General features: G+C 34.0%; 2 protein-coding genes across 2 annotated transcripts in view; one reads left to right on the forward strand and one right to left on the reverse strand.

The window, feature by feature from the left end:
* The window catches only part of Flo2 (flotillin-2), a 394,067-nt gene that overhangs the window by 143,155 nt on the left and 229,593 nt on the right, over window positions 1-21,319 (reverse strand). The window lies entirely within an intron of this gene.
* LOC137924295 (glucose dehydrogenase [FAD, quinone]-like) lies at window positions 9,755-15,094 on the forward strand. Its single transcript, XM_068767679.1, has 3 exons — window positions 9,755-10,098; window positions 11,375-11,625; window positions 13,725-15,094. Exons 1-3 carry the CDS (start codon window positions 9,755-9,757, stop codon window positions 15,083-15,085), a joined length of 1,956 nt encoding a protein of 651 aa, XP_068623780.1. The 3' UTR covers window positions 15,086-15,094.

Below are 21,319 nucleotides of genomic sequence, written 5' to 3' on the forward strand. Positions count from 1 at the left end.
TACGTATAATAAATAATTAGATGATATTTAAAATCGTTAAATAGAATCATTTACATTGACCATTTGTCTACGACAGAGAAAGAAATCCAGAAAAGCCCAGTTTAATAGAAACTACAATCAGATAGAGCTCGATTGTAAAGGCATTCTACTAAAGTTGTAAACACGCTCTGTTTGAGAAAAGGCCACAACAAAATCAAATTGGTTTTTTGGTGGTCACTTTTATGTGTAAAAGTGGTAGAGCTATTTATTACTTAGCTTTGTAATTAAATTTCCATCACAATATAAAAGGATTTCTTACTAATTTTTGTTTAATGAACATCTTAAATTTATTACACGGTTATTCATATACATTACAAGGAAGTGCATGGTAGCACCATACACAAGTGTACACCAGAAGTTATAAAATTTATGAATCGTATAGAAGTATATAACAAACTTATCTTTATTTCTTGAGATTTTCTTATTTAATCGCAATTTTTCCTTACACACTTATACACATTGTATAACGGATTTGATGCCAAAACATGCATAAACACCTCCGAGAATTCCCTAAGGTCGCACAATTACTAATTCTAAACGACAGTTTCTAATATATTTTAAACTAATGCAGCTTCCCTTGCATTTTAAAATAAACCATCTGTTAACATGCTTGTGAACAGTGCGAATACTAGCTGAATAATGAAAAAAGTGTGAATTACATACCATTATATCCCGGAAATCGAACCTGAGGCCTATGATCGTAAGTCCCGGTCATCAACCGCTGGGCTACTGGGACTCTTCGTATACTTATTGTGACAATATTCAATATTATCCATGTTAACCGAGCAGTAAAAGCCTTGTGTTTAATTATCATGTACGACCATGTCTCGGGTTTGATCTCGACATAATTAATGCAAATAGTATGCATTACATAACATTGTATTCTCGTGAATTGAACCCGCGACCTACGACTGCAAGTTTCAGTCTTTTAATCAATAACAAAGTAGTAGAGCATTACATTCTCGAGTTATATTATCACTTAACAATTATTCGAACCATAATAAGAAAGTTAACAAGACTTAGTTTAATGATTTTCTTAAATTTATTAGGGCATCATTTAGACACAGTGTTGTAATAATGTACACAGTTGTAAGCAAAACACTCTTTTGACTCTACTTCTCCCAGCGCTAATGCTCTGAAGTGGTAAACAGGCAGTAATCAACCGACAGTCCCAGCAAAGTTCTCGGGCGCCTATGCGCTAGGCCAATCCATGGAACCTTCGTCCCAGCAGACTGAGAGCTTAAAGTTCTTCCAATACAATAATTGTAATAATATTTAGCGGCCTGTGCCAAGTCTTCTGAGGTAGTAGTCATGGTTTGCTATCTAAAATGAGACCTACATTAAGTACCCTATAAGTTCTGCTTCAAGCTCGCTGAATCTGTAAATGGCAGTAAGCAAACGGTGCTTTTACGCAGTTTTGGAAAAAAAGTAGTGGAAGGTGTAACAAAATAGAGGTCAGATAAAAAAAATACAGACGAAAACGTGTTATAAGTAATAGGAAAACATTTTAACTGTACATAAGCTTGCATTGCATAAAAAGTTTCTAAAAAATTTAAAATTAAATATGGAAAAATATAATATGAAGATCAAAAATTAAGAAAGTAATTGTGAAAATGCATAAACTATGGCGAATGATTAGAAAGATGAAGCGTAAATGCAATTTGATAATATGCCACGAGAGTCGAAGATAGTGTGAAGGATTAAAGGGGAAAAAATTAAAGAAATATTGAAGGATGAAATAGAAAAAAAAGTAAAAGAAAAATTATTGAAAAATATATCGCTGTCCCAAGAATACGATAAGGGTACGAGAGGTTACTAATAACGGTTTTACGTTAAGCGTGTTTATGAATTATTCAGTGGCTTTTGTGTTATATACGATCTTGCTTTAGTTTCTTAGTTTGATTTTACAAGCATTTAGCGTTGAATTCAATTACAACTTTATGGCGCCTTTGGTAGGCTAGGTTAGGTGGAACGAAGATGTAATTAAGGTCACTGGACTTCGCTAGATGCAAGCAACGCAAGGCCGGTTATAATAGCGATCTTTGGAGCAAGCTTATGCCTTGAAGTGAGCGTTTATAGACTGATACTAAGATAATGACAATGGGTAGAAATACACGCATGGCATGAAATAGTATTGGTAAAACTAGTGAATAATACAAAACCTTTTACAATTTTGTTAAACAATTTCTTTAGGTAATGCATTAGAACATCAATAACATCGCCTAAACGTGGCAACTGACCACAAGTAGGTCAGACGAGAAACCGCCATGAGTAGAGACAAGTTATTTACGCACTGTTAAATTATTACGTAAAGTAACTATTTCCATTGAATTTACAATAACATTAACATTACTGATGTTGGCTCTTTTTAAACCAATTTTTCTCTCTTTAAATGTTTCCACTGCTAGCTCTATGTTACATGAGTAACTTCGACAACTAACTTCTTCGTACATCATCATTTCAGACTTAGAACGTCCATCGCTGAACTTTTGCTGTCTTTATAGCCAAAAAATTCTCGAATGGCGACCATGAACCAGCAGACAGTGTGGATAGGCCTCTCACTGAATATCGACGCCAAGACATTTCCTTCAAATCGAGCCCCCGTCGGGCACGATGCACAGAACATTTATCACACATACTCACGACACGGCGGCCGCGCCCGCTTAACCCGCGTTCAAGTGAGGGCGGTCCGGAGAGGCCCGTGTCTCTCCTGACCCCCGAGTAGTCATAGCTTCGTGTAACTTACACTACACCTCATTCACTTCACTATATACCTACACGAGTATAGTCCCTCTTCGTGCGTGCGTCTTCGTTGTAACTGGGGTACGATCACCCAGTGTAATTTTTTTTAGTCTACGGACTCAATTTCGATAAAGCTGTACAAAGCCTAAATCAGTTAGCAGTAAAACATCAAAGGCAATGAATGCAGGCAGAGTACGACCAGTCATCGTGTAGATCTTGGAGGATGGCTATGCCATATAGTGGACGTCTAAAGGATGAAAAGAAGAAAAAAAGTTATTCACGCGTCTTTTAACAACAGATGCTTGCTTGATTGTAGCCTGAAAATCAGAGATGTAGTCACATTTATGTAATTCAAGTATGAAACATATGTAGAAATTTAAAAGCCGCTTTAGGCATTCGGATATAGTACTAAAAATTTTAATCCATAAACAAAAAAGACGGCAAAACCTCGAGAAAATACGTGTAGGCAACATATGCATTGCATTATATCTTTTGATCCAATTTAGTTTACGAGAACTTTCCCATACTGCAATCAATGGTTTAATACATACCCCTGAGAACTAGAGCGGCTGTTATAGCCACAGAAGTTAGATATTGCATCTATAAGGTTTTGGTAGGCGAAATTGACACAATACCATGTATAAAAAACATACGCATTTACTTGACACAATGTCTAATTTTACACAGCGAAACCGAGATATTTATGATCTATAATGCAACGATTACAAAAGCAAGATTACTTAATATACTCGCGTCAGTTTTTCATTCATTTATTCACATCACCTTTTATCAAGGATTTGTTACAGTGATCACTGGTTCCAGCAAACTTGACAATACGACTATATTGTTGGATACGGGCAATGTAAGACCGGTCATTGTGACGATCTTTGGGAAAGGCTTATGTCTTACAGTGACTGTCTATTGGCCAACATAATTGTGAACGTCTATAGATGGATGCCAGAAGGACCCAATATAATAAACTAGGATATTTTTTTTATTTATTTCTATGTACACCATCTTGATCGACACTGTTGTATTTGGTAGACTTGAGGGAGTAAAGTACGGAAGGCGCTTAACCAAAACTTTATTTCCGTAACTCAACTCGTAGGTTTCCTCAGGAACCTCTGCTTTGGTTGTTACATTACTAGTCATATTACCGGATTAGGAAAACGCCGAGTTTTTAAAATTGGCGTTCCATGCAGTCCTCGACTTGCTTGTCACGAGCGCTCTAAATGACAATCAAGTTACATTATAATATAATACTTCAACTAAAAGAAAAAGTACAATGGTTCCCTGATATGAAATTTATTGTTATCACAAATTACAATTATTTTTAAATTTCAGAAATCTGTTAAATTACAATTTAATTTAACAGATTTCTTTCTGCTTTTCTTGTGACTCACTACATCGTAAGTTGTTTAATTCTCGCTATGACATTATAAAACAATTGGTAAATGACAGTACATTAATAATAGCAACCTCTACTTAAATAACGATGCGATTAGTTTATATGTCAGAAAGACATTTCTTTATAATATACTTTTTAAAGCACGTCTAGTTTAAATTACAAATTGCGTGAACAAAATTAAAAATAAAATCCTTGTATTTTTTCAATACATTGATTTAGTAAGATTTAATCGCTTTCGGTTCAAAATTATTATGTATTCTATATATGAAATATTAATATTTTTAATCTGTATTTATAAAGCTTTGAATGAAATATAAAAGTGACTTGATATTTGTAAATACAGAGTATACATTGCGTGTAAATTATCCTAAATTAGTAAAGCGAAATGGTTGAAACAAGGCGAACAAATTCACCTAAATTACTTAATCATTTAATCACACAGAACACACGTATTTAAAATATTGGGATAACGATACGTAGTCTTTAATGATACAAAATACCAAAGGCGGTGCTGCTTAGGATTTCGTCTTATGTACTGCGGCAACACTGAAACCAGCCGCTACACATTAGCTTCAAATAATATATTGAATAAAATGCTCCACAAAATGCCATACTACCTAATTAAAAAAAAAAATAGACGGTACATTTCTTTCGACCCAATTCACTAATAATTATGTCGAATAGTCAAAGTCCAAGATCCCGAGAAAGTCCTTATGAGAACGAGCTTTAGCATAAACACCTTTTGTGTTCTGCTCCTTCAAATCGGTTGAATTTGTAAATGTTAATAAGTCAATAGTGATATCCTGTAAAAAGTAACATGCCAATAATTTCCATACATACGGTATACCATATGTATGGAAATTATTGGCATGTTACAACGACATATACCAACAGAAACATGATCGAAGCATTAAAAGTGTAGCACGCATTCAATAAAACCTTTGTTATACACTGAGCAGTAATATACCAGCGGTAGAGGATTAAAACTTGCGATCACAGGTCGCAGCTTCGAGTCTCATATAATTCACAGTTTGTTAATTAATTATACAGGATTGCCACTGCTCACAAATTTCCAGAGGATGTGCAGCAGCGTCTTCTGCGTAACGATACCACAATGCGATACCCAACCCACCTGCCAAGCATAGATATTGTTAGAGAAGGCTTTTATGGGCATTTATCGGCTGAAAAGAGAAAAGAATATAGATATATCTGAGAACCTATGCCTTGCAGTGGGCGTATATGGACTGAAACGATGTATTATTTTAAACCTACACTGTTACATGATATATCTATACGTATGTTATCACGTTATTATTGCATTCATTATATTATTTTGAATTAAGAATAAAATTTAACAAAAAATTAAAAAAATACAAGTTTCCAGTGTTCCGCCTTTCCTTCACGCGTCATGGAAGCCAAATAAGCTCAAGGTCAGCGACTACATCGCGGAAAGGTTCATGACACAGTCACATTTATGTTACAACATTAAACGTTGCATAAAAGAAGCGCCTGCTAACTTACACATGCACAAACACACCCACACATATGCGAGACTTTCATAGAAACATATAATAGTTACAACGCCCATACTTTCTCTAGCTATTCAAGATTGCTTGACAACCGATGTGATACATAAAGGTATCTTCACACAAGCGACTATCTATATCAATATACAGCCTTATAAACTTTAAAGGGGATTATTGAAACAATACTGACAAAGAAGTTTAACTATATCCTAAGGTCCTAATAAATTTAATTAAATATGATTACATTTATTAGGACCTTTTGATTTTGAGAGAGGAGGAAAGAGAATTTTCTCTGAGAAATTGAACTCAATTCGTTCACACAGTTGCCGAGTTTAAAATCAAAACTTCCCTTTTTCCTGAGAAATATAACCCATGTCTCTTCAAGATCAGAGTGAATAGGTACTTACTGGGCCCGCGTGGTTCATTTTTGACCACATCCTCGCTTTTTAAAGGCCCAGTAATTAATTAAAAAAATCACAGTGTGATAATATTTATAGCACTTTATTTCATCATCAATTTCCTCATTTCAGTCATAGGACATCTACTTCTAGACTAAGGACTCACCCATTGATTTCCAATAAGACCGCTGGACCGGCACCGGTGGACCTCATATAGGTCCACTATATGAGGTCCACCGGTGCCTTGTCCCCACTCCAGAATCTCAAGGCCCCAGTGGCCATATGTTGTGAGCGCTATGTGGGGTCTGTCCACTGCCAATCCGCTTTGCTATGTCGGCTGCTTTTGTTCATATACGGACCTTCATTTAATTTATTAAATATGTTTTACTAATCTATTTCTTTAATGTTTTTAATTATACGTCATTTATTTTAACAATTTTCAACATGTGTGTAGAGTAGAAAACCGATGAAATATATTTCCGACGTTTTTAATGCCGAGTATCATAAACAGTGATATAGATGCGTTTTGCTAATACAAAAGTTACGTTAATCGGAAGTTTAAAATATAAATATATTGGGCAATATGATACGTAATATCGCATTTATTATATATAATTCAACATCATTTTAGCCGCAAAAAGTCCATTGCTGAAAATGTACCTTCCCGGTACATATAAAAAGACCATTCCGCTCTGTGATCTATTTCTAATTTGTAGATTATACTATCTCCAAAGTTCCCAATCGTTAGGTACTAATAAGACCAGCTAGAACCAGATCTAACCGCTGTGACTTGCCCACTGAGCTTCAACTAGCCAATCCACTGGGCTATATTGATTACATACGTTCATATACAGATCTCGAAATTTTTGGCTCGATCATGCAGATAAATTTCTTATACAGACCTCTCCATGGTTCGTAGCGACTGTAAGCTTGTTAGTGAGGCTTTTTTGTCACTGCCAATGCCACTGCCACTGTAAATGGGAGCCTCTCGTTCCCCCTATCGTATTTGAGACAGGGACTTTATTTAGCAATCATTTTTTCATTGTTACTATTTTATTTTTGTTCTTTTCTCTCATACTTTACAATATCTATTGCCACATTCTTTTTAATTCGTCACAGTTTCTTTTATTCTTTTCCTTCCTTTTATTCTATTTTCCTTTTATTCTTTTCTTTTATTTCCTTCGCAATCTTTACACTGGTCGCCTCGCTTCCTTTGCCACATTCCTTATTCCTGTTCTTTATTTTTATTTCTTAAGCGACAGTTTTATCTTAATATACCTGACCCTTTATTTTTTATCTCACCTTTATTTTTGATCCTCCTCAATAACTTTCCTGCGCTTACCTAGGAATGCGCCGGCGTTCTTTACCAGCCATTAGGGATGCGATGGTGCCACTTTCGACCCGTTCCTTCAACTCCACACTTATATCTTTCTTTTGCGAATACAGGACAGATCGTTATTGTGTGCACCATGCCCTTGTCCACGGCTAAGTGAGACATTAAATGAGAGACCACATTTCACTACCGTAAATCGTCACTGGAAACACTTTGGTTGAAGACTCTTAAAACACTAAAGGGATTACCACTGAAATAATTAAATAACTGTTTTATCGTATCTAAGACAGTCTCAGAGAACTAATGATCAATGTCAACATTGTCACTCTATGATTAAATGTGTAATCTATTTGTGATAGGACTCGTAAATATTGAATAACTCCTCATGGATTCATTTTAGGCAATCTTGTCTCTTATTCTGTGCAATCTTTATTCTAATTTAATGCAATAGTGACCTTGTTGTTAGTAAATCAAGAAAAGTTACTTTAAATTAATATAACATACAAGTAATTAGGACAACAGACAACAGTTCAATGTTACCATCAATCAGTTAAGATAATACATTGATAACGTGTTGAGTAAATTGGTGTAAAAAGGTTATTTTGGTAATTATTAACTTTAGATTATTTATAGTGATTAAACATAGCTTTACAGGCCGAATATATTATTTTTACTAACTAACTTTTAGTTTTTAATGACACGTTAAACATTATGTTGTTACATAACCTTTACTAAGATATATCTTGTCGAGTGTTGAGCAAAAATCGTACTCGAAACTCTCGTTGGAGCAGCCTCGATTTTTTTTACTACTTTAAAAGAAACCGTATAAATATTGGTTCTGTTATGTGTTCCTTTATAGGTCATATAATATTAAAATTTCACTTCATACAATATTGCAGGAAGATCAGAATACATGAAATAAAAAAATTATAGAAAAAAGATTAAAGAGAAAAGTGATCGTATGTATTTAAGCAATATAATATAGTAATTATCATTCTGTGATTTTTTATATATAGTTAAGATACGTGAGGGTACGATGTCGACAGATTTTTCAGAAGTCCAGTAGTGGACTGAAATGATGATTATGATTAGTCCATTCTTTATGGTCGACCATTGATTTGATCAGTTACTATCATAAAATTATACAACCAGAGTTAATTTAGATTACAATAAAGTGAACATATGATAATGAATCTAAAGTAAATTTGTACTCGTATTTAAATATTTAGCGTAAATATTTGAAGAATCACGCACACGCCATTCACTTACTCTTAAACAAATATACGAGTATGTGTATATAAATACGGATAATTGGTTTTAAATTTTATAACAACATCGTATTTAATATTAAAAAAACAAAAGACAATTACGAATAGACGTTTTCCATTTTTAAATTTAAAAATTCAAAACTATGACATATTGTCGGTTGAATCAGCTAGCACATTTAAAAGAAAAATAATTTATTTTTAAATTTAGAATTGTTTATTAAAATACAAGATTGAATTGTATTAAATAAATCGGCTTGAATTCATTTGAGGCCATAGCCTTACACGATGTTATTGCAGTTTGCATTAACAGGTTAACCTTAATATTTAAATAAATGCATAATAACATGATGTCTAGTAACACTGTTGGAACAAAATATCTCATTGAAAATCATTATTAATTCAAAATTGTGTAATTTGTATAACTAAACACAAACATTTTGAACTTATTATATATATTTGAACGAATTGAATAAATACTTCCTACCGTACCTTTTTTAACGAAAAGAAACATTTAATTCACTCGTAAAAATAAAAGATTACTAATTTTATGAAGCATACAAACATTGATGTTTTCGAAGGTTCCAAACACACTCTAATATTTCTGCGATGTGGAGCATAGAAAAACACAGATGTGTTTTAGAATTAGTTATTCCTCGCCTTCTCCTGATGGCGCTTTTGATATTAATACACTCTGTATAATCATAAAATCTATTCTCGTTAGTTTTTAACAAACCGAAAAAAATATTATGGCAAATTTTTATCTTCATTAGATCGATATTTTTAGAATAAACATTTTTATTGAACGTTCCCTTAACCTCTATTTCCGGTAGAATTTAGTAAAATCCTTTCTTAGCTGAACTTCACTTAACAAAAGAAATATTCCTACAAAAATACAAGTCCCTAACCTTATGGTTCGAGAGATATCGTGATGAGTACGTACATACTCTTATTCATATATATATATATAGATAGATCGGAAAGTTATTGATAACATGTCGTGTAATTGTATTTATAGATGAAGAGATGCGAAGCAGTTGACCATGGGAGTACTAACAGCAGCGGCCGCGGCTGCGAAGTCCGCTTTGACCATCAGCGGGATCAGCAAGCTCGCCTTCATACCAACTATGCTCGCAGCCATGGCATACTTTAACTACGACCTCATTGACCCTGAGAATAGGCCCTTCAACCAGCAATACCTCCGCGAGGAGTACGACTTTGTGATTGTAGGTGGAGGATCTGCCGGATCGGTGCTCGCTAACCGACTGTCCGAAGTGGAAGGCTGGAATGTTTTACTGCTGGAAGCTGGTGGTCACGAGACCGACATTAGTGATGTTCCGCTATTATCATTGTACCTACATAAAAGCAAACTCGATTGGAAATACCGGTAAGTTATATTTAAGGCAAGTAAAAGTCATCCGCCAATAACTTGGACACTCTTGTTTAAGTCCTTGTAAGACCTAGATGTTGGCACCTTCCAATCGGTCTTATTGCAAATGGACCAAATTTATGTCCAGCCGTGAACTTCCTATAGCTGGTATGATGATGATGATATTAAATATCTAATGGAGTTAGGCGTTATTTTGCGGAAGTCCATCCTAAGTAAGAAAAGGACCAATAATAGCTACTTCCGCCAATGCAGTCCTGATTCACTCTGTGTTTGGCATTAATCGGTGTAACTTTGCTCCTGAGGATGCCCCGTGGAGGGGTGAAACACGAGTGATTTTACGGTGGTAGTTGGGTAATTCGCATTGTTTGCCGCATGCGCACTTATCAGCGGGCTGGCGGACGGTGCACTTTATTGCACGACCACTACTGCATTGGCGGAAGTAGCTATATATTGGTCCTTTTCTTACTGATGATGATATTTACGGTATCTATCACCATTAAATACGTCAAATTTAAATATTCAAAAATTTTCATTTGTGAATATCACATGTTATAATGTAGTGCATGTGAATTTCTTAATTCTATGTGTTAGTGAGAGTGCGATTACACGTGTGTGGGTTTGTAAGTCCACGTGTGTGTAAACTATAGTATATAGGTGTGTCAGCGCTCCGTTTTTGCAATATTTTATTGATCTAGTAAAATAAAGATAACATATATAAGAGATAGAGCGATTAAATGACTTGTATTTTATATAAGAAACATTTCCCGTAGTCATGTAAGAGAATTGCATAACCATCATTTACTATGTAGTTTATTAACAAAAAACTAGGATTCATTATATAGACATTATTCCACATATTTACTATAACTTTTTAGTGTTTTTTTTTATTGATTTGAATATTTCGGGATATTTATACGTTGTAGTAATTATTTACAATTTTTGATCAATTCTGTACTGGATTAGTCGAACTGTTGTTTAATGAATTTTTGAGCCATTCAGCCTATACAAGCCGACAGGTCTGTACTGTTCATAAGGAAATATTTTAACTGACTATTATTGTTTCTTCTAGCAGATTTATTTGGTGTTTATCAACAACAAACACAAAATCGTGTATTTCAATCTTGTAATATTTTTTAGTAATTATGAAACTGCATTTCAGAACGCAACCTCAATAAAAAAAATTTCACCGATTGTTATTGTTGATTCTAGTAGATTTATTTTGTATTTATCCATAACGCCCTGTATTATTTTTAGTTATTTTAAAACATTTCAGAACGCAACCTCAGGATTCAGCTTGTCAAGCCATGAAGGACAAAAGATGTAGTTGGACCAAGGGCAAGGTGCTCGGGGGATCGTCAGTTCTAAACACAATGCTCTACATTCGCGGAAATAAGCGTGACTTCGACCAATGGGAGGCGTTCGGGAATCCTGGCTGGGGATACGAGGATGTTTTGCCTTACTTCAAGAAATCCGAGGATCAACGAAATCCCTACCTTGCAAAGGATACTAGATACCATAGTATAGGTGAGAATAAAAACATCACACTATCAAATTTATCTATTGAAAAATTTCTCATACGCGGATTTTTATTGAATGTTCGAATTTGATATTCCTAGATATCTTTTAGTAACTGCATTTATTTTTGTGGATCGTCATATGAAGGAGTGAGAACTTTAACGTGTATTTCAGAGCTGTACAATAATTTTGGTCCGGGCTGTATATGCCAACAATAGACAATTTTTTTTTAATTTTTGTACAGGTTTTATAGATATAAAGGGGTGAATATATAGCAAATATTACAGCAAAAAGATTTAAAGGTTAAAACTTATTTACTATCACAGTTTATAAAGTGATCACTTTGAAATATGACACATCGATAATTTTTTTAAATTGAAATGCGACTGGCCAATAACTTCTACCAGTACAAAGTGCAGGGACAGATAGTAAAAACAGTTAATTTTAATGCTTAGTAATTTGAATTTTGAAAACTCTTTTTTACTGTATTACGTTATTATTTCTGAGACCGTTGATTTTTAAACAGGATATATTTTACATTATTATACAACATATGTAATATACATTCACGCCTTTAAAGGTATATTTTATACTATGTAGAAATTATTACGAAACTAGACGACAAATTTGCCATACATTAATTGGCAGCCAATGACGTCCTAAACTAAAGTAGACTAAATGTTATTAAGATTATTGTTCCACTTCGAGCGCAGTACAGGTTTAATTGTTATGTTCTACCATTCGGAGAAGATGGGAACGAAAGTTATAACTGCAAAACAATAACCCATTTCCGGAACGGCCATCTAAAGCTGTATTGATAGGATTGTTTAAAATTTTGGATAAGTAGAGAGAGGAATCCGGTCGTTGAAGTTTAAAGTTAATGCATTGAAATACGGCCTCCATGAACCCGCTACGAGGGTCGTCTGTTTCATAAAAGGCGATGGACTCGATGTCGGAATGGTTTGGAATGCTAAGAACTTACATATATACTCTGAAGACAAAATATTAGAAGAACGAAGCACGTAGTCGATATAAAGCACATATTATCATTGCATAGTGAAAATCTGGCTAAGTTATTTCAGCTTTGCTAATTTAGAGTCCATTCTCCAAGTTAAACGAAACTGTTAAAGCTAAATAAGCTCACCGAGCCAAATTCAGAATAAAGTTTTATATATACGTAGTTATATATTGTAACTGCAACAATTTCTCTTCACAAAAAACGACTGCAATCCAGTACAAGAATATTTGTAAGATTTATCGAATTCCTCACAATGTTTTTCTCCGTAGTTTTTGAGCAACATCAATGTTATATAATTCATTTTGATGACCTAGATATCTATACAAATAAATAAAACTGAACTGCCAGTTTGCAATATTAAAATAACCGCTTATATAAATACACTAAAATGACATTTTTTGGAAATTTTGTTTGTCTTTCTGTCTTTTATTCTGGCTAATCTCTAAAATAGCTGCACCTATTATGATGGCACTAATACTGTCAGGTAGCTGATAGCTTTAATGAAACAAAAAACAAATAATCTATAAACAATTTTTGGCAAATTCCACGCGGGAAAAGTCGCGGGCACAGCTAGTTTTAAATAAATTAAGCTTCAATTTATCCCGCAGTGGGGTGCTGCTGCAACATTATCTATAATAAAAAATACAGAACTAATATTGGTCGAAATGAATCTATCGTACACATAGATTAAAATTAATCAAAAATAAATAATACTTGCTAACAAATTGATGTATTTGAACTTGTAGACCAAATGTTCTCGAACATTCTCCAAAGACCTACATAACAGCTTAACTTATTTAATATTTAAATCCCAAATAGGTGCTGTGTATTAAGATTTATTATCGCAGTGTTTATCAAATATCATCATTTCAGCCGTAGGAGATCCACAGCTGGACATAGGCTTTCAATAAAGATTTGTAATATGCCTGGTGGAAAGCAGTTTTCACCTAGCGTCTTCCGATTATTCCTCCCTACCCTGCACTTAGCAATCCGTGGTCATCATTATAGAACGTTGAGGTCCTAGCCTGTTCTAATCTTTTTGTGGTCTGCCACAATACTACATATTAACGTATTAACTTTTTTTATACAGGTGGTTACTTAACAGTTCAAGACGCACCTTACAACACACCTATCGGAGCCGCATTCCTACAAGCCGGCGAAGAAATGGGATACGACTTCATCGATATCAACGGCGCCCAGCAGACTGGTTACGCCTGGTATCAGTTCACCATGAGAAGAGCAACCAGATGTTCCACAGCTAAAGCATTTCTCCGACCAGTTCGGTTGAGACAGAACCTTCACATATCTCTCTTCTCACACGTTACCAAAGTGTTGATAGATAAAGATGATAAAAGAGCGTATGGAGTTCAGTTTATCAGGGATCAAAAGAAGCAAATAGTGTACGCGAGAAGAGAGGTTATACTCGCAGCTGGAGCGATTGCGTCGCCTCAATTACTGATGCTCTCTGGTGTTGGTCCAGCGGAACATTTACAAGATGTTGGCATTGACGTAATTTACGATTCGCCAGGCGTAGGAAGGAACTTACAAGACCACATAGCTGTAGGTGGAATAGTATTTCAAGTTGATTATCCTATTAGCTTAGTTATGAGTAGACTTGTTAACATCAATTCGGCGTTACGGTACGCTGTAACTGAAGACGGACCTCTAACATCGAGCATCGGATTAGAAGTTGTTGCCTTTATAAACACGAAATACGCGAACGCATCCGAAGATTGGCCGGATATGGAATTTATGATGACGTCAGCATCTATACCATCAGACGGTGGCACGCAAGTTAAAAGAGCTCATAGCATCACTGATGATTTCTATGAAGAAGTATTCGGACATCTAACTAATAAAGACGTCTTTGGAATTTTCCCAATGATGTTAAGACCTAAGAGTAGAGGTTTTATTAAGTTACGATCCAAAAATCCTCTAGAATATCCTATCATGATTCACAATTATTTAACCCATCCCGATGATGTTGGCGTGTTAAGAGAAGGAGTCAAGGCTGCGATAGCGGTAGGGGAAACGAAAGCAATGAAAAGATTAGGAGCTCGTTTCAACAGCAAGCCTGTTCCGAACTGCAAACACTTGCCTCTATTCACGGATGAATATTGGGACTGTTATATTAGACAATACACTATGACGATATACCATTTGTCGTGTACCGCGAAAATGGGGCCGTCAAGTGACCCGATGGCTGTAGTTGATCCACAGTTACAAGTATACGGAATTAAAGGGTTAAGAGTCATTGACGCCAGTATAATGCCCGCAATTACAAATGGTAATATAAATGCACCGGTAATAATGATTGCCGAAAAGGGCAGTGACCTGATTAAAGAAACATGGATACCGAAGCGAAGAAAGAGACATAGCAGATCATTAAAATCTTGTAAATTAGATAATTTATTATTAAATAAAAACAGTACATGTACCACAAATAGGTGATAGTAGGATGTATTCACAAGATGCCATATATGTTCACTTGCTAATGACCAAAAGTAATCAGTTACCCGTAATTTGTTAATAAGTAATAGTTTAAATATAATCACTAGAACTTTCTAGTCTGTGTATATGTGAACACGACTTTCGAATCTTTCTGTACATTAACATAATTTAAAAAATCTAAGATCCATTTTTATTGATACATTTATGCAATTATCATTAGCAATTTTAATGATTGTAGTCAATTCGCGTACAGAAAATATAGACTCATCGTTGTAGATGACTCGTCTATTGGTCTATCTTGTCAATGTGAATACAGCTTTCTAATGTACTATAGTCAAGTGACGTGGCTCGGCTTGGGCGTGGCAACAATTAGTTACTATTTCCATGAAGCTAATAGAATAATTATTGCTTTTTACTTATATTCTTGGTAGGTCTTACTTTAAGTCTTCGTAATACAAACCTTCACAGCGCGTATGTTTTTTTTCCCCGGGTGATGTTGGAAAAAGATGACATTAATTAAAAAATCTAAATATTTATTATAACATAAATAAATACATCTTTCAATCTTTTGTAGGTATCGTTGGCAAAATTTTTTCAAAGCTTTTTAGACTTTGTATCTAGAAGATTGTTTTTTCAATTAGTAGTCAACGTCGCTATTATAAGTTGCCTACATCATACCACCTTGTCCCTAATCACTTCAAAACTTTAACGTCACAGCTGCAAACTACTGGTAACACCTAAAATTAATAGCCTCTGTTAGCAACATCCTATATAATTACGCCATAAAAACAATCATTCGATCGTTACAAAACCATCAACAATTACTTTTGTGTATAGCACAGTAGAGTTAAGAATATTTCAATGTTTTATATAACACTGTACAAAATAGCGATGTAGTCAAAACAACATATACTTAAAAAAGTATGTCTTAGAATAACCTCAAAATATTGTAAATAAACTTGTTAAGTTGAATCGTTGTTTCATTTGTACAATTAATATTTTTTATATTAAAATAATAATACACATTACTAACAATATGACATTCCTTATTGAAGTGTATTTAATAAAATTTAATGAGATGTTACATTGACCTCTCTCATATTACATTATTATCTTAAATATTATATTACATATACCAATAATCAACAATAATAAAGATATTTTAAGAAACTTTTTCAAAATACATTTATTCACACTTGAAATGTTTACACATTTTCATAGCAACAATTTTAAAAAGCGACATCTGTTAACTGACGATAGAAATTATACAAAGCGTCGAGAGTACTTTGTACCATTTGCCATTGAGATAGGCCGAAAATTAGTCCCTTCAACGGACAGTTCTTTCAAAAACAATAATGAGTCGATGCAAAAGCCTAAAAAGTTTTATTTAATATGAAGAAATTTTTATGATAAGTTCATTTTATATTATACATCGAAAAAGTGTGAGAATTTCATTAATAATATAATTATAACTATTTTTTTCTGGATTTGGTTAAAGGAATTATTAACGCCGTCAGTAATAAATATTTTCAAAATTACTTTTCGTATTTATTTTCTAAGTAGATAAAATTGTCTTGTCTCTGCGGGTTGATTTTTGCAACCAAGGGGCATTACGTTTACTTTTCGGCGGTAGTAGAAAATTACCTAGAAATTAACGTTAGTTCCGTTAGATGACGCTTTTCAAAAATTATTATGTTTGATTTTAAAATTCTAATTTCTAATATGAAATGCAACCTAACAAGTAAAAGCATGAAATGGTTTTATGAGAATATCAATTTTTGTTATGACGTAGTGCGCTATATAGATCAATTATCTATAAAACGAACAAGTCCTCATCAAAGTGATTAATTAAAAAAGAGCGCATTTTTATTTGGTTGCGGAAACCACAACGCTAAGAGAAGACAATACCATAGAGATTCTGTATATTCAATAATATAAGCTATTCTCTTAATAAGTTATTAATTTATTTCTTATTTATTAAATACGCGATAATTTCTAAAATTAATCCGGCTAGTCCGAAAAACACAGAGTTGACACAACACCAGACTGTATTATCGTACAATACTTTGGCGACAAAATAGAGACGACGGGTTCACACATTATACGTATAAACCTGTTACAAAAAAAAAAGACAAGGCTGTCATAATTGAAAGGAATATGTATTTGTGTCAGTAAACGTCTTTGCAACATCTACATTAAGTTTAATATAAATATTTATTACGTTCACATTTTTGTAAACCAAAAAATGCTTGACAAAAATAGATCGTCAAACACTTTTATAATATTAATTTACTAAGGAAAAATAAATTTTAACTTTACAATAACATCACCGTATGGTATCTTTCTCTCTCTCTCTCTCTTTTTAGCCGATAGATGCCTATTGCAAGGCATAGGTCTTTCACAAAAATATAGTATGGGAGTGTTCACCATAATCCAGTGGCGTAGCTATGGTATTTGGGGCCTGGGGCAGATTGGGGCTTGGTGCCCCCCCCCCCCCCCCTAAAGAGTCTAAATAATTTCAAAATTCAGAACAGAATGTAGTTAATATATATTTTTTGATTCAAAATAATGATAAATATATATAAAATAACATTAAATCTTAATAAAATTTATTGGAAAAATTGAAAACGAACATTCCTCGCTTTTTGGCCTGCAAAGTCATTAATCACATTTTCAAAATCAATAGTGTCGACAAGTTCATGTTCTATTGACATTATTGCAAGATTATTTAATCTATTTATAATTAAATAATCTTGCAATAATGTGATTATTTATTATTTTGTCATTTGGGGCCCTTTAAAAAAAACACTTTATGTGTTTTGCGAATGAAAAGCTTAAACACTGTGTATATTATATTTTTGTAACCGTTTACTTTTTTTAATGTTCATATTATTTAACAACTTTTTAGCACAAAAATAGTAAAATTCGATATTCTTTTTATGTTATTTACTTTAAATTATGGTTTTCATTTTTCTTTTAACATTTCATTATTCATCATTCAAAAAAAAAAAAATTTAAAAAATTATTTTCAACTTTGGTGCCTCCCCTGCTTGTGGTGCCTGGTGCGGCCGCCCCGCTCGCCACTGCCATAATCGCCACGCTTGGCAGGCGGGTTGGCGATCGCAGTGTGGTATCATGGTACGGGGAGGACGCTGCTGCACATCCTCTGGAAACTTTTTTATGAGCAGTGGCGATGCTATATTATTAATGCACAAAGTGTAAATTATATAAGATTGTATACCAGGAATCAATTCTGCGACCAACGATCGCAGCTATGCTACCATTGTATCTCTATAAGAATAGTAGTATTGATTAATTTCAGCCTATTTTATTATTTAGAGCATTTCATTATTTTTATTTATTTATTTGTAGCTTTTAAAGTTATAGTTTAATGCTGTAATTAACAAGTAAGGGTACAGTAGGCAAACATGTTTAAATTTTTTATTACATATGAAAAAGTTTTTAAAGGGTAGATAAATTGCTCAACTGTCAGCAAAAGCTTTTAAGCTTTTTAATCTGTTTCCAATAGACTTGTACAAAGTTGGTGCACTGAAATAAGTTACATTGATTTTTTATTGGAATGCGACGGGCCAATAACTTCTCACAGTTAAAAGTACGTCCGGGAGAATAAATGAGATCAATGTCAGTTTGAAATCACGGTCTGTCTACGCTATCAATTTTTTTACACTAGTTATCTATTTGAATAATGTAATCGTTATTAAAAATGTTAATTATTTATTTATGTTCGTACAAAGTCTGTAGGGAAAGATAATTAATTTTAATATGTAGAAAAGCGAATTTTGAAAACGCTTTTTCTTACTATATTTATTCATTAGTTCACCATATCGTACCGTACCTTTGCATTTTAGATGTAATGGTGTACACTACCACGGTAACATTGACAGTTCTGATTTGGTACTACTACTACTACACCGCTAGCTCAGTGACCCAAAGTGGGTCTTGGCCTCCGAAGCGAGAGACTTCCACTTTCCTCTATCTTGCGCCATCGTCTGCTATTGGCTGACATTCAATTCGTGCAAGTCTGCCTCAACGCGATCGATCCAGCGATACCTGGGTCTACCCACTGGTCTTCGACCCCTCGGTTTTTCCAGGTACGCTATCTTGTCGCTCCGATCCGATCCCATTCGCTCCAAGTGACCAAGCCAGCGAATTCGTTGAGCTTTATATTCGCCAATGATATTTGGCTGTGCTACTAAAGTCTCGATTTCGGCATTCTTTCGGAACCTCCAAGATCCGTCTTGATTTCTCGCTGGTCCCAAGATCTTCCGCATGATTTTGCGTTCCGTCACTAACAGTTTTTGTTCTTCTTTCAAAGTTAGCGTCCAAGCTTCACAGCCATACATCAATATTGGTCGTATTACGGTTTTGCAGATACGGACTTTTGTACTTCTGCTTACGAGCCTAGACACTAGAAGCTTGTAAAGTGTTGCACTGCATCTCAGCGAGTTCTGGATACGGATATCGATCTCCTCTTCTCTGGTGTTGTCATCCGTTATGGTGCAGCCCAGATACCGGAACTTCGCCACTCCCGCATATGAAACGTTTCCAACATGAAGGTCATCTCGTTGAACACGCTTATTCTTGTATCGTTTCATGTGGAGGTACTCGGTTTTTTTAGTGTTGATCTTGAGACCCACCTTAGTGGCTTCCTCTTCAAGTGCTTTCGCGGACTCCTGGATTTCGTTGCAGTTTTCACCCATTACCACCCTGATTTGGTAATAAAACTTAATTTATTAACAAATCAGAGCTCTGTTATTTTGTAACTTGTTTACAATAGCCGTCTAAATACAAGGTTACTGATGACATGCCTGCACAACGAACTAATTATGGTTACTACCTGCCAATGCGGCATGTGTTAGTAACATGGTCGAAGAAATACATATTTTACTGTTAAAATAAAATAAATTTAGAAGTTAAGTATAATTAATTCTAATGTATTATGATAATGATTATGTATTGTAATTTGGTCTCGATTTTTTGTAGTTTCGATTCATCAAAAAATATAAGTTTTGAGATATTGCAGCATATAAACTATTTGTTCGTTTTAGTGCTCATATTCACTAATTACATCTTCACTTACGTTATAAAGTAAATAAAAAGACATAACTAAAACAGTTCCACGGTAAGCTAAATTACATTTACAATTTACATTTAATATAACTATAAAAAATTCATAGCTACAAATCAATAAAAAATGGTACTTTTTGTTATTAATTTTTTATTTCGACCTCTCCAGTTATATCATTTAATAGGGTGGATATAATATAAGCTAACGCTCGCCTTCCTTAATAGTTAGTATTTAACTTTTTAATTTGCAGTATTCCATGGGTAATGTTTTTTGTGCATATTTTCTTGTGTAATTGACCTTTGTACCACTATTGTATATTTCCTGGTAGTCTTCACACCATTTTAATAAAGATTCTCGTATACCAGACTTATCTAATTTTTATATCAGAGTATCATGCCATTCTATAATCCACAAATAGCGGTATAACATATTCTTTTTTTTCAAGATAGCAGTTAATAGTAGATTCGTTTACGTTGATTTTTTGCATGTAGAATTCACTATTTGAAATTCGAACACCTGGTTTGTTTATTTTTATATCTACTTTATTTATAGTTTCTGATATATTTCATAGACTAGTGAACCGAATAATAAAAAAATGACCGATCATTCGCTGCTCGCAACCAGCCAGCCATCATTCTCACAACCTTAACTTTGTCGTTTGTCCACATAGTGGGCGCCCATTACCACTCTAACATTACGTTATTTATTAGTTCGCCATACTGTACCATACCGTAACATTGATTTTTGGATAGCATGTTTTAAACATTACCACATTAAATACATTAAAACCTTTTTCTTCGATATAATTCTAGGTTTACATGTACAATCACTCTTTTATAGTTTTTTATATCTATAATCAATAACCTTGTATATCACGTTTTAATGTTGGTGTGTGTAAATAAAATAAATATGAGAAAAAAAGTAAAATAAAATCATTTCCAATCATCGTTTCATGCGTATTTAAGTACGTTTGGCACGGAATCAGAGCGTTAGCGGCATCAAAGGAATAAAACCACTACGTTTATAGGCACAACACGTATACGTGGAAAGTAAGAGGAAGTGGACAAGGAAACGTTTCCATTTTACGATCAGGATTATCTGTACTGTTATGTAAACGTAAGAAATTTCCAAAGCCTCTCACTCGT

The sequence above is a fragment of the Battus philenor genome, unplaced genomic scaffold (genome assembly GCF_028537555.1).
Source record: "Battus philenor isolate CCGP_79_NKW_IND1 unplaced genomic scaffold, ilBatPhil1.0.hap1 SCAF_23, whole genome shotgun sequence".
Taxonomy (NCBI): Eukaryota; Metazoa; Arthropoda; class Insecta; order Lepidoptera; family Papilionidae; genus Battus; species Battus philenor.